Genomic DNA, 15,456 nt, shown 5'->3' on the forward strand with positions numbered 1-15,456 from the left:
GTTGAGTCAAGAGAAGCTAATAATCTATGGACCATTGATGAACACACTGACTTAAGGTTATAGAGCTAGTGAGACTTAACAAAACACGCTGACCAACGTCCAGTGGCAGACCGTCCTTACTGGCCCAACAGCTACTGATGAAGATAAACTATGCAGCAGTGTCGTCTTGCACTCTTGATAAACAAGTAGTTCCAAAATATTGTTACTATTTTTAGTAATTCAATGTTTGCACTAGATTTACTTGTACAATATTCTTAGGACAATTTTTGTTTTCTGGACTAACTGTTCATTATTTTTGTATTCGAATATTTTGTCTCTTCATATCAGTTTTTGCGTTGGTTTTGCATTTAGGTATTTAAACAGTGGTACATATTTACATTGAGGGGTTTAATAAGAATTTCTGGACCAGGCTATATGTACACATTTTGTACTAGTCGTATACTAGAATCGGTGTAATAGTTTATATTCCAGAGCATTTGCTTCAGACTATTTTTGCCAGAACTGTCTGCAGAGTTTTGGCCCCCACTGGTGCATGGTGGCCAATATCTGTCACTATTTGCTGCAAGAAGTGTGAGTGGGGAGGCTATCAGGTGTGGTAATGCTGAAGACAATTTCTAAGCCTTACCTAGTCTGTCCAACACCTATGCTCTGTGTATAGATAAAAAACAAACAAAAATATTTATTCTGTTATTAAGAACTTTTCTTTTTTCACATTGAAATGTATTATTATATATTTCTTATTTTCCAAGCATGGTCGTCAGTACAGTAGCTCCAGTACCCATAAAAGTACAAGGATATCATACATATTCTACACAATTTGTTATGTAAATATAACTTAAACTTTGAGTCTGATCTCTAGTCGAGCTTCGTTAGACATAGCATGGCTCAGTCACTTGACTTACTGTGAGCTTTACTGAAAAATTGATAAATTTCTACATAGATTGTTAAATTGCATAAAAATACTGTTTGTGCATTTGTCAGCGTCAGGATGTAGTAGATGACGTTGGTGTAAGTCATTATGTAGATTGTAGAGTTTTTAGAGCACTTGTTTTATTTAAGACTTGTTCCTCACGAGCAATTAGCAGGGTTCTTGAGATGTCTTTTACCATAATTATTGATATTCACTTCATTTTCTTAAGTTTCTTTTCGTCTGTTGTACCTTGGCATGTGTGCAAAATCTATTTTCTTTCTAAATGACTGTCTTTTTACTATCCTTCCCCTCCTTATTCCTGCATCATACCAACCCTTATCTCCTCCTCTTTCCTACATTACACTGTCACTTATCCTCTGCTGATCTTCGTCTCCTATAATAGTGTTTCTTCTTTCCTGCTGTTTGTTTATTGAGACAATTTGTTTATAAAGTACATGATTGTTGTTAATATCACGTGTTTATTGGGTTGTGTGTGGATGATGTAGTTTTACCATCAAAAACTGAACACATAAAATGAACTTAAATTAACCTTAGCCCCTCCCCTGCTTACCTTAGCCCCTTAGCCCTCCCTGCTTACCTTAGCCTCCTCTGCTTACCTTAGCCTGCTTACCCAGCCCCTCCCTGCTTACCTTTGGCCCCTTCCTCGCTTACTTTAGCCCTCTGCTTACCTTAGCCCCCTCCCCTGCTTACCTTAGCCCCTCCCCTGCTTACCTTAGCCCCTCCCCTGCTTACTTTAGCCCCTTCCCCGCTTACTTTAGCCCCTCCTCCTACTTGCTAAGTGAATCCTATTAATTTCCAAAATGTCTGACCGAGCAACTGTGTCTAACTTCTTTGTTGGTCTCGTTCATTCTTTCTTCCTCCTGAGACCCGGCTAAACTGTACAGTACTTCACAAATGCCCGCTAAAACAATGACAGGTGTATTAGTCCATTGAGTTTACTTGTTTCTATTTAACGTTAATATCAGACTCAGTGCTATTCTATAAATTTGTAATTACAGTAAATTCAGTAATACAATTAAACAATTTTAACTTATTCATAAACTAATTATTATTATAATTAAGATCAAATATAAACTATTTAACTTGACTTTATCCAGAAACCAAATCTGATGTCAATTATATTATCATATTAATAATCCATCACCACCATTTACACAAGTAAATAAAAAAAATCGAGTTACCCGACAATGAATAGTGAATAATTTAACTGTTACGGGAATCCATTACTCAGGAATACCACCCTATTTTCAAGGCTCCTACGAGCAAGTTATCTCTCATTTAACACACGATAGATTTCTGGTGGAGTAATTTCCACATAGGATTCAATTCCTCAGGACAATAATACAGTACTGTACAGTATGTCGATTCTAAAAGAGATTCTTCATATTTGGATTTGTTTACTAAACATTCGTGTCATGATTGTTAATGGCACAAATTTGTTTCCTTAAAAGAATGCTTTGTTATGCATTTTTGTTATCTTACTTTTAATAAGACTGTAAGAGTGATTTATCAAAAATATACGAGGTGATTTGGGAGGCTCACGTCTCATGGTAGAAACACTACATTGTGTCGTGTTGTTTATATATTTTCTGTGATATGTTTTCATTTTGTGTTTCTGTGATACTTCAACAACTTTGAAATATTTTATTGATACAAGTGTTTTAAGATAATGTTTTGAATGTATCCTGTGATAAGTCATTAAAATAATGAAAATATATAGTTCTGAAATATGTTTAATTCAGATTTACCATACACCGTCAATCCAGTTATGATGAAAATGGGATGTGGAAGGAATTGCATGTTAGTGGCAATATTACTTGGTCTTACCTGAATACAGATACACTATACTCTCGTTAATTTGGATCATTATAAATTGATTACGGCTTAATTCTTATATTTCCTAAAAAATTAATTAAATTACTTGAATTCGGTAAGAATCTAAAATAACCGAGCGGTTCCGAAAAATCGTGAGGCAACCGGCTTGAAAGTCAGGCCCGTCGATTCAACTGTGCTCTTGCAGTCTGTTTTCCACTCAACCAGGAACACTCACTCACTCTGCTCATTCATTCTAACAATTGCCATCTCAGAAAATAACGGAAATACTCACGTGCCTAACCTCTCGTATCTACCACGCTACCATTGATCCATTGTATAAATTCTATTCTAAAGAAAGTTTGGGTAGTGGCAGCAGAAGGTATAGTATAGTAATTAAACAAGTGTGTAAGATTAGACAAGGATGTGATTTTCTCAGGTTTGTAGGGGTATCGAAATATTTATGTTGTCTAGCACTCAGGATGGAAGGAAACTCTAATGTGGTTTTCTTATATAATATAAGTTATATGATAGACAGTCTGGTGCTGGAGGTGCCGTGTGGTGAGGAGCTGCTCAGTAGAAGACGTTCGGTGAGTAGCGTGTTGAAGGAGGTAGATGTGCAGGAGCTTCGTTAGAGAAGATGTTGCCTGTTGCTGGCCTCCTGATTGAATGAATGCTAACAGCGTGGAGCTTGCTGGAGGAGGTGTTGCGTGTTCAGGAAGATGGGCAAGAATGAGAGTTGGTTGGTGAGGAAGCTCGGAGAAGGACAGCTGGTGGGTCGCCATGCTCGCTGGCGGGAGCGAGGACCGCCAGGCAGGCGAGGAGGAGCGAAGGCAGCCAGGCAGCGGCGGAGGAGGAGGTGTTGCTTGTTCAAGAAGAATGGTCAGAATCAATTTCAATGGAGAGACAGAGCTTATATACCCAGCAGCAGCCGCCAGTCCTCTATGAATCATGTTGGGAAAACCCAGAAAGTCGCCGGTGACTAGTTCCGTTGCTAAGATACGGTAACATCTGGTTGGTTGCTAGGGAGGCGGTAGCAGGTGGTGGCTGTGGCTACGCAGTTGTAGGAAGTTGTAGGGGAGACGTCCACTACAGGTTAATCCACAGAATAGAATATAACTAAGTAAAGCTGAGAATAAAATGAAGTAAGATTAAATCAACAAATAAGTAAGAATATTGAAAGAAATATAATAAAGAAAGAAAGGAAAGACTCAGAAAAATAAAAGAAATATGACCAAGGTTAAAGAACAAGAAATAATGTGACAACAGCCAGAATTAAAAAAGTTGACGTCTTACAGACTCTAGAACACTTTCACACCTAGGAAGGATTTAAAGACAAGATATTAGGCATTTCCTAGTTTACCTGTGTAATTAATCAAACTATTAACTACTGTAAGGCAGTTTTTAGCAATAATTTACCTTGTAATTGTCAGTAGTAGCAAATATTATAGGGCCGGAAGGGAAAATTCCTGTCGCGGAGAGAGGGGAGGAAAAATCATTAAGGATGTCAACATATGTTCGGGCAGTAAACTGTCCCTGAGTCTGTGTGACATCCCCGACGCTGTGAAGAGTCATCCACCCCCCACACAGTCACCACTCTACCACACCACGCGAAAACACTGTCTTGGTCCTCAAACCTTTGAAATTGAAACACTACTAATTATTAGGCGGATTTCGGGTGTCATATATGATTACATAGTTTTACTTGTTTGTTGTTGAGCCACTTGCCCGTTTGCTACATAGTAATAAAATATATACATTCAAATGAAGATCGTGACTTAAAGTTGTAAAACTTTTGTCCTGAATAAATCTATATAAGCTTACCCTTTACCCTTACCTAATGGTCACCCGAACTGAGGTGGTTATGCCGAGGGAAAAAGGCCAGTGGCGTGTGTAGGTTGTTGTGGGTAATAGAATAAAGAATTGTATATTTAGGAATTGTTTATATTAATGTGAAAATTATATACAATTTTGCAGAAACTATAAAAAAAATACACGAGCGAGAAAGGAATTGACTTATTCTAAAAATTTCAAAAGTTACTCCTAAACATATTTCATTTTCTCTGGTGCGGATCAGCTGACCACGGACAGTGTGTCAGTCTCGTCCACGTACACCTGCCTCACACTCTCAGTCTCAGTCAACAGTTTTGTGTTACAGTTTTTAATAACTAAAATGGGACATCTGTTCTCCAAGAAGCCTCAGAGTAAAGTGACGGAACACGATAAAGCTGTGCTGGTGTGTATATTATTTAGATTATTATTATTGAGTAAAAATATCCTGGTATAGACTGTGGTAAAGGTATGGCTGTCAGTTGTAGACGGGAGGATTTTAACCAATTTTTACAAACACTAATCATAGTAATTTATGTCAGGTCAAGTTAAATCGATTTTGTGTTTTTCAATATTACAATGTATTGTCTGGAACCATGAGAAGAAAGAATCAAATGGTAAATATTTAGTAGTTGCCACCTCTTAATTGACTTGAAAATGGGTTTTTATGGTGTAAAAATCATCGAGTCAAATACAAATATGACCTTTATTGCCGTCAGAAATGAACAGTAGTTGAGATATTAAAAAAAAATGCGGGAGGTCAAACAACATAAAAATCTCAAAAAATTAAAAAACCTAACCTAACCCCGAGTGTGTAAGAAACTTTTATTAGTAAGTGATACAGGAGGATAGACTGATACAACTTGAATAAGGAGGTGGTGTCTCCGTCTCTTACCACAGAACCATGCAGGGTGATCTACACAGTACTGACACTCTGAATTACATCTTGGACACTACAGATGAAACAAGAACACTGTAAGCTCTAAAAATGTCAATGGCTGCTGCTTCATTGTCCAAAATGCGCTGAATAATGCAACAGCCAGCCAATGTACATCCTTCACACACAGACGGCATCTTCAACTGGCTGCAAATGCTGATTAGTGCACAAGTATTACATTATATTGGCACTCACACTGATTGGCACACATGACCATGACATCTCATCAACACTCACACTGATTGGCCAAATATTATAAAATAAACGTGAAAATAACTCTAACTATGAATCTCCGACATAAACGTTATAGATTTTTTTTTCCTCTATCTCTTCATAAATGACTCAATATTCTTTTTGGTGGTTGCAACTACTAAATATTAACCAGTCAAAGTATATACTGTACTGTGACTGCTTCTTTTACTGTACATGTACAGTTGATGTTGCCTCTACTACTTACATATTAAGCTATCATACAGTTTAACCACAATTTCCTGTTGACTTAATCTACCAACATTGTCTGGAGGATGTTGAACTCAGATTAATATACCTGTATAACATTTGTTGAAGTGTATGTTACAATTGCCTAACTTTGAAGGAGATCAGTAAATTACAAATTTAATGAATGATTTAGAACTATGATTCATTCACCTAAAGGGTATTATTATTTGTAGTCAACTGATTTTGAGTCTCCTCAGGTGTATATTAGGTATATTTCTCCCCCGCACCTCGGCTTTGTTCCACTAAAGCCAGATATAGTTCAGTGATGAATTTGTTTTAACTTGCCAGACCACCACACATAGGCACTGGCATAAGGAAGTGAATTATATTAAATATTGGGAGGTTCCTTATTTATAAACACTGTGCTTAATGGTACGGACAAATCTTGCACGTTGTCCGAGAAATTGTGCTCATCGCGTCTCTTGCTCAAAGTTAGGTTAGGTTAGACTTCTCGAGATTTAATATATTCTTGGTTGTCACGAGAGACAACGTGACAAGATTTGTCGGTATGATTAGTCTCGGCCGTTTGTAAAATACAACCAGAAGAAAGCAGACTGAAAAACTTGGACACTACAGAACTGTTTTATAGAGTAAATCTCCCAAAACACTTTTTAATTAACACATAGAAACTACCATAGCTATGTAACCAGCTCATTAACCTACCATATTAACAAATTACTAACACGTCTTTGATTCATTTTCTTAATATACTAAACAACATGTTGATCACAGTCCAAGACTTTTTTGGTGGAATATTTAATAATACTATTTTATGTAAACTAATTTATTGATGCTAACAAGATTATAATTTTCTCAGCAACTAAAATCAACTAGAGACAAGATCCGCCAGTACCAGAAACGGTCAGAAGGAACAGTTGAGAAGGACAGACAACTTGCCAAAAAGCTCCTTCGTGATGGCAGAAAAGAGTAAGTAACAATAGTACTGTATTTATTTATAGCATCTAGGATAATATTTCATGGATATTCAGTTATGCTAAAAAATTTAACGATGTGGGGTACAGAATTAGTCTCAGTTTTGTCCCAAATTAAAAGTAACTTGGAGAATATTAGTCACTAAACCTATTGTTTTTTTTTCAATATCGTGCCTCTCCACAGACGGGCCAAGCTGTTGTTACGTAAGAAAAGATTCATTGAGGAACAGTTGAAGAAGACGGACGGCACACTTGAAAACATTGAGAGAATGATACAGGACATTGAGTTTTCTCAGATAGAATTGCAGGTAATGTTGTGTTATTCAATCTTCACACTGGCCAGAGGGAGGACGAAAATAACAAAATGGAATCTTAAGAGGGATGCATGAAGCAAAATTTGAAGTATGAGATATTAAAACCTTGAGAGCAGTTTGTGGTGTAGCTACTTACAATGTGAAGGAAGAGAAATATAGAAACAAATACAAAAATAAGAAGATAGGAAAGAAATGTTGTGCAGAGAGACTTTATCAAGAGTCAGCACAGGTGGTAGACATATTAAGAGAGTCGGAAGTTGAAGATTAATAAAAAAAGTGCATGATGCAGGGTTGTGTGGTAGGATGGAGGAGTGAAGGCCAAATACATGGTGCATGGATGGAGATGAAGGACATGGGCATACAAAAATTACCATAGTTTCACTGGAATTGAGAGGAAGGGTGTGCTGTTGATGGAAGATGCTGGTTTATATAGAGAAGCAGATGTGGGAGCCTTATGGTGGAGTACCAGTGTTGACAGGAACAGATGTCACTTTCTATGACAATTTGAGTTATATGAACATTCTAACTTTTTTTTATCTCTTACAGGTGGTTGACAGTTTGAAGGTGGGTAATGAATCACTAAAGCAGATCAATGAAATGCTAAGTGTTGAGGATGTTGAACGCATCTTAGACGAAACCCAAGAGGCAGTAGAAAAGCAGCAGGTATGTTGAAGTTGTTTTTGTAAATTTGTAGTTTAACCATCAAGATATACCTTTTGTATTATGTGGAGTGGATCAAGTTTACAGAAAGTTGGGGAATGGTTGAAGAAAGGGGTGGAATATGAGTGAAAATATATTAGCAAAAGTCCAAGTAAGTAGAGGTACTCCACACACACACTATCCATACCTTACTTACACAATATGAAAAGTAGTTTTTAATCTTTACATTAATTTGCAAAGTTTCAGATGGACCCACTGATACTGTAGTAATATATGAAATCTACCAATTTTTTAAACCTTAAAGATACTATGTACTGTATAGCTTTGTGAGTGGAGTCAATTATTGTGTTCATCCTTGCAGGAGATTGATGCCCTTCTCTCTGGTGGACTACTGACGGAAGAGGATGAGACTGCCGTAGAAGAGGAACTTGATGCCATTATTGCCGAAGCTGTTCAGAAGCAACTGCCAGAGGCCCCGACAGCAGTTGAAAACCCAGAGGTGTTACTTCCCGACGTTCCAGAAACTCTGCCAGGTATAGCTTCTTTAATGTTGGTCGACTGAAGTACTCATTTTATATTTTTTATTTACAATCATGTCATAAGACAGAATAAAAGGTTAAGTATATTGTCACGACAGCATGCCGTTATGTAAACAAGATTATACAGTTGGTACAGTCTCCTACATACAGTACCGGGTATTGATTAATAAGTTGATAGCTTATGATGGAATGAAAATCTAACCATGGCAGACCCACACACTCCCTGTACTGATCCCTGAAACATGTTCTTAATGTCCATGATTGTCTCATGGGAAATCAGACATTGAGTAATCGTAATCATGATCAATTACAATTGATTACAGTTTTTAAAGTAATCGTAATTGATTACATTTTTATTTTGGGCAAAGTAATCATAATCGTAATTGAGATTACTTTTACGATTACAATAGTAAGTACATACTGGTACTTTTCTTACAATACTGAGCTCTCCAAGCTTGCAATGAATTACCTTGTAGTACCAGCAACTTCAGCACCAGTTGAGAGTATTCAGTGTTGCTGGCCAAATCTTCAGGCCAGATAGGTGCCAGCTTAAACCTTCCAGAGTCTAGTTTTCATTAAGTTCATCAAATATAATACAGTAAGTTTTAATTTCCATATCCCTGTCCTGAGAAGGTGTAACCACTCAATATTTTCTTGCTGTTATTGATGTATAATATGTACTGTACGTTTTATTTGCTTAAATGAATAGCATTAGATAATTTTTATTCTTGAAACTATCTTTGATATAATGGACACAGTGTTTCTCAACCTTTGAGGTCTAATATTTGTCTAAAAAAATGAATGTTAAATTTGAAATTTAATATCACAGTATTGTTTTGATAATATAAATTTACTGAAAGTAATGCCTCAGGTATATCTGAGTATACAGTATAGAACACATTTATTTTTATCAGAGCACTAAATTACTATCCTCTTATAAGCATTTGTGTTAATAATATTCCAAAACTTATAGAACACATCAGAGTTATTTGGGTCAGATCCGTTTCTGTATTTATAATTTCCATATTAATCTTATGAAAATTTAGATCCATCTATTAAATATTTTGAATTTTTTCTTGTCTATTAAATGTTTGCCCCATTATGTTTACCAATTACATCTCTCAGAAAATATGATTTATTTGTACCAGGTTTACAAGCAGTACAGTAAATTGAGTTTTTGTAGTACGTTTGTTTATTTATGCACACTCTTTTTGAAGTAATCATGATTAAACATTATGTATTCGTAATCATAATCATAAAATTATCATGTACAGTCGACCCTCGTTAATTTGGACCCCTTTAATCCGGATTTCGGATAATTCGGACAAAATCTGAAATTTCGGATAATTCGGACAAAATTTTTTTTTTTTAGATTTGTAGGAATATTACCTATGCGGACCTTAAGCTAAAATGCTGGTCCACCCACTGCTGGGATAAAACACCAGCGTCTTTTTGGTTAAATGTAACATCTCCACCACTAGTGTGGGGGGGGGGGGATGCAACTTTTAGCTTCAGACATGAAAAATATTTACCATTTACTGCTAGTAAACAATGGAAATGTAAAATATGTACCAATTAGTAATGAAAAGTTGTGCAGTTCCTTCAGCAAATGAAGCTCACCAACTTACAATAGGCTAAATTACCTTACAACGTGTTTTCAGTAGTCTATGTTGAAGTTCTTAGCACAGGCTAACTTATCATATCATATACGGTATCACAGTTCTCATTGATCTACAAAAAATACCGGTAATAAAAACCTTTTCGATATTTCACACTTAATATAATACCCGGTAATCTACTTCAACCTCCTATTGTTTACAACGACGCATGACACACCACCAGCTGTTGAGTATCAGCTAGACGGTACACGTGTTTTTCGAATTGTTTTCAGTTAAAAAACTGTTACATCACATGTATATTTTACCTTAACTGTGCCTGAATGAATATATTCTCGGAAATAAATAGTAGTTTTGCTGAAACGTGATGTATTTTAACGTAAAATAGGATAAAATACATGACGAAAACAAAAGATTTTACCTAACCTTCCGATGTTCAAGAGAAGTTACTTGTTTTTTTAATAGTTTTCGGTTAAAATACTGTTATATTACAATGATATTCTATTCCTACTTTGCTTGATATAATACATTCACGGAAATGTAATATTTTTGCTGAAATTACGTACGTATTACTGTGGAAAGTGGGATAAAATCGTGACGAAAACAATGACTTTGAAATATAATGCAATATTAACCCCTATATCGGTTAATTCGGACAATCGGCTAAAACGGACACCCTTCCCCCCCTATTAGTCCGAATTAACGAGGGTCGACTGTAATCATAATCATAATAGATTACCTACAACTCTCAGTATCACTCAGCTTACATAAGTTTGTATTTTAAAAGTATCCCACTGTCCATTTTTTTTTCACCTTGTTGCTGTAAACTACTAAAATTTATAGACAAAGAAATTTTACCCACAGAAAAGAGTACAGACAATTCTTACATAATTCTTAATAGTTGTGGATATTGTCACTGCTGCTACCCTGCTATCCACGGACACTTTTTACCCATACATGCAGGAGTTGTAAAAATTATTATTCAATCATTAGTGGATTTTAAACAGACTCAAGATGCAGATACGGTATAGTTCAGTAGAGTCACTCGTCAGCATATTCTGTCATTAACCCCCTTATGTGTGGGGTTCCATCTCTGCTGAATAAAATCATCTGACAAAAGCTAAATAAAATATTAAAAGTGGCATCCCCATAGTGAAGGGGTTAATGTGCAGTGCTAAGACTTCATGAACTTTATTGTGGTGGCAGGAGGGATTACCACATTCTTTTAGCTGCAACCTTTTGTATCAAGGAAGAAAAACACACATTGAAATAACATTGGAGAGGAAATGGTTTTGTTTAATGATTTCTCCATGTTCTTTTTTCCAGAACCAGAGAAGGAAAAAGAGAAGCCGAGAGAAAGGGTCGCCCTGTCAGCCTCCTAATGATCGTCTTCGACATCTTTTACTCTCAGTAAGCTTCTCTAAGGTATCACTTTGTTTTGATTCTGATGATGGTTGCTTTAAGTGGACAATGGTATGTTAGCAAACTAAGTCAGATTTCCAGTGTAATTGATATTAACTGTAAAATAATTCAGAAGTTGATTGTAGTAGACAAAGAGTTTATTAGAACTATCACATGCCGATATGATTGATAACTATTAAATCAACAGTGTCCATGACTTAATAAACTGATCAGTATACAGTCATGAAATTAATTAAATATCAAACTTTTCTCACACAAGACAACTTTATATACAGGTATGTGATGGTTGAACACTCCAATTTGTTGTGTCAAAATATAGATATGATGTTTGTAAATTTTCCACATGAGTGTAATTTTAACACAAGCTAAGCATTTAAAAGAACAAGAAAAACAGTGAGAGTACTGTACATCATTTATGGCCTGGAGTAAGGGGAGTGCATGGTGCTTTATTTCTGACCATCCTACTACCAAGTAAAAGAGTGCTTGTAAGAATGAAAAGAAGATGAAGCATTTATTAGATCTCTTGAATATTTACCAGATGCTTATCACAAAAATACCATCACTAAGGTCTATCCCCATCATGCAATATGCTATTATTCACATTCTGGATCTTTTGCCTTCCAAGACTAGTGAGAAAACTCCCTCTCCTCACCCAGGACTCTTGAGTCATTGCCCTCACTGGATAATAGACTTTCTATACTTGCCTGGTCATTTCAAGCTTTACAACAGAAGATGCTATAATAATCCTTAATAATTAGGATTTACTTCTCCCATGATTAATAAAAATCAAATATATACCATTAAGTAGCTGTTGGTTGGCATGGTGTTGGTGTTGTTGTTGTTGTAAAAATCATCACTTGAATGTCTGTCATAAAATACGCTTTCCTGGCTTAGCTAATGAGGTGCCGCTGCTCGAACGCATTCAGGAATAAGCATATCCTCTTAAGTGAAGGTCCAGAAACATTATCAAGAACTAGAATTCTTGTCTCAGGATTATCTGGGGGTGGGGTTCCTGTAGATTGTCTTTACTCTGAGAAGTAGACAGATTATTCCCATGCTCCTGGATTCACCATCAGCATCCATAGCCATGTCTACACAATTTAATGTCTGTATGCCTCTGAAATGGTGTCAATAAGAATGAGCTTTGCATTTGGTGACTACTCTGGTTGTAGTAACCTTTATTTTATGGCATTCAGTGTAAAACGTGTACTGTACAGTGTTCCCTTAAAGCTCACGGTTTTAAAGCTTGCGTCCCTCGGAAACTCACTGATTAAAAAAAACCCCTCTTATTCAGCCTCTTGACCAAGGAATAATGGCTGTTTTCAAGACATATTACCTCAGTTGCAGTATTTCTAAAATGAGGGTCAGTGAACATCATCACCAAACATCATCACCACCATCATCATTACCATCACCATCATCATCTTCAGCATCAACTTTTTAGTCATCAACTTCATAATAATCATCATAAACATCATTCTTGATACATAGGCAGGGGGAGAGTTGGCGGGGGGTCATGAGGCAGGGGAAGAGTTGACAGGGATCAAGAGAAGTCAACACCTTAGTACAGTACAGAGTAATTGTTATATCATGTTTATTTATTTATATTATTTCATGTTTTATTATACTGTATTGTCTTATGCCCATCATTATATCATTCATTATATGGGAACTGTACTAATCATCATTTTCATCATAGCAAGAAGATCCAGGATGAATGGTGAGTGTTCAGAGCTTCATATATTCATACAGCACAGGTGGTTGTGTGGTGGTATTTAAACTGAAATACATAGGCCTAACCACTGACAAGCCGGTGCCAGATGCACATTGATAAACTTCTCACTCTTCCACATTGGTGATTACTTCCCATAGAGAATACACACCCATGCTCTTCATATTTCTTATTTTATAGTTTTGTAATGTATTTTCTTTACTTCTAAGTCACATTAGAGTATTGAAATGATTTTTACACAACTTTTATAATTTCATTACATGTAACAATGGCACCATGCATTACCCTCTCCCTCCCCTCTAAGGCAGGGGGGGTGGTAAAACCGGAGAGACCCTCGTGGCCAGTAGTGGAAGTTGTCAGATGCAGTACACAACCTCCCTTGCACCCCATTCAACCCATAGTGCAATCCATGGAGGGGCGAGAGATATGTGTGCATAATGTTGTTATACTTGTGCATACGGTATAGCTATTTATACTACTGAATTTTGCACACTTCAGGAACCGGCATGAAAACTCACGAATTTTGCTTTCTCTCGGGGTTTCATTTTACCAAACCTCCGTGAGCTTTAAGGGAATACTGTATGTTCAGTAAGATTTTATATTTCAGTAAAAAAATTTGCCACAACAATTATTTTCAATGGTTGTCAGTGAGATTTGTGGTCAGCTTTTATATTGGTATGTCTAGTCACCAGTTTCCTGTACTTTTATGTTTTACAGAAGTTGTGTTTCTATTTCTCTCTGTGTGCATTGTCACAAAACCTGAAAACATTATTCTGAACAGTCCAGGTGATAACATGAGTTGTACTGTGCTGAAGCTTATGAACTATGGAGTAAATTAAGCAGTTTGGCATTACTTTTTGTAACAAGTGATTGTCAGACACTTTCTATTTCACCTTGTAATGACTTACTTGTTGTCTTCAGTAATTAATCAACCTTCCTTCACCAGGTAAATAATTTGTCATTATGTTCATGTAACATTTTATTAATTGGACTTATAATCCATAAATTTCACCCTTTTTGCATGACAGTGGAACTGTTTGTGAGCATAAAAATACGTCCAGGGTCAGTGGCTGTATAATGACCAAAATGGCATTCTATCTAGTTGTAAAATTTGTCTGGGAAATTGTGACAGCAGTTGTTTTGTATCTTGCCTTATTGTAGAATGTTTTCAAGATGATAAATGTGATATATTTGTATAAAAACAAAAAAAATAGCATCCTAGAAATGTTTTAATCAACCTTAGATTTGCAGTTATTCAGCCCACACAATTGTAAGATGGTAAATATTATAACCCAGAACACAAACCTAACTTACACCCTGCATAGAATATACATTAACACAACCAAGAAAGAATTACTAAACCCTGAATTTTAATGCAAAAAATTTGGCTTAAGGTTCACGGAATAGCTCTGTGACGATGAGGTTTCCCACCATCCAGCAGCAGGATGTCTTAGCCTGTACTGTCTTTCAAACACACCAATCTCAGAGTGAATTATACCCTCTCGGTTTTTGGTTTGAAACAATGACAGAAAAGAAAAATGATGGCCAAGGTGATTCAAAGATTCTTTTTTGTACTCTGTTTATCTTGTTAGGTTTACTTTCTGGTTTGCCACACCTTCCCAACACTACTACATACTGGTTCTTACACACAACCACACAGTGACTTACTTTCCCATTACAGTACCACAACCCTAAGGATTTTGATACAGAACATGTGGGAGATGTCATACTGTCCTCTGTGAAAGCTTGCATACACTAAACCCTAGTTAATTCGACAAAGAAGGGGCTCTGGGTCACTCGAATTACTGCATAGAAAAATGTCACTTAACTGAGTACGGAATATTTGACATTAGCTATTCGACAATTTCTGAATTTTTGTTTGATTATTTTTTTCATTTTATGTTCAGTTTTTGCACCTTATTCGGATGGCTCCAAAGATAAATCCTCATTATTCCAACCAACAAATATACTGTACTCAGTTACCATGCCTTGGCAGCCACATAAAATATTCTGTTTGTAATTACTGTGCAAACATAAATATTTTTTAAATGTTTATACAGTAATAATAAAGTAAATAATACAGTAATAAATAAATGTAACATACATTGCGAGGTGAGCTGATAATGTGTAGATGATATACAGTACTGTGTATATATATATATATATATATATATATATATATATATATATATATATATATATATATATATATATATATATATATATATATATA

At 35.9% G+C, this 15,456-nt stretch overlaps 1 protein-coding gene across 1 annotated transcript; it reads left to right on the top strand.

The window, feature by feature from the left end:
* Positions 1-4,826: 4,826 nt before the first annotated feature.
* LOC121858093 (charged multivesicular body protein 6-A-like) lies at positions 4,827-14,439 on the top strand. Its single transcript, XM_042354330.1, has 6 exons — positions 4,827-4,979; positions 6,826-6,935; positions 7,125-7,248; positions 7,801-7,917; positions 8,276-8,447; positions 11,396-14,439. Exons 1-6 carry the CDS (start codon positions 4,917-4,919, stop codon positions 11,449-11,451), a joined length of 642 nt encoding a protein of 213 aa, XP_042210264.1. The 5' UTR covers positions 4,827-4,916; the 3' UTR covers positions 11,452-14,439.
* The last annotated feature ends 1,017 nt before the right edge of the window (positions 14,440-15,456 follow it).

Source organism: Homarus americanus, unplaced genomic scaffold, assembly GCF_018991925.1.
Source record: "Homarus americanus isolate GMGI-L3 unplaced genomic scaffold, GMGI_Hamer_2.0 scaffold23743, whole genome shotgun sequence".
Taxonomy (NCBI): domain Eukaryota; kingdom Metazoa; phylum Arthropoda; class Malacostraca; order Decapoda; family Nephropidae; genus Homarus; species Homarus americanus.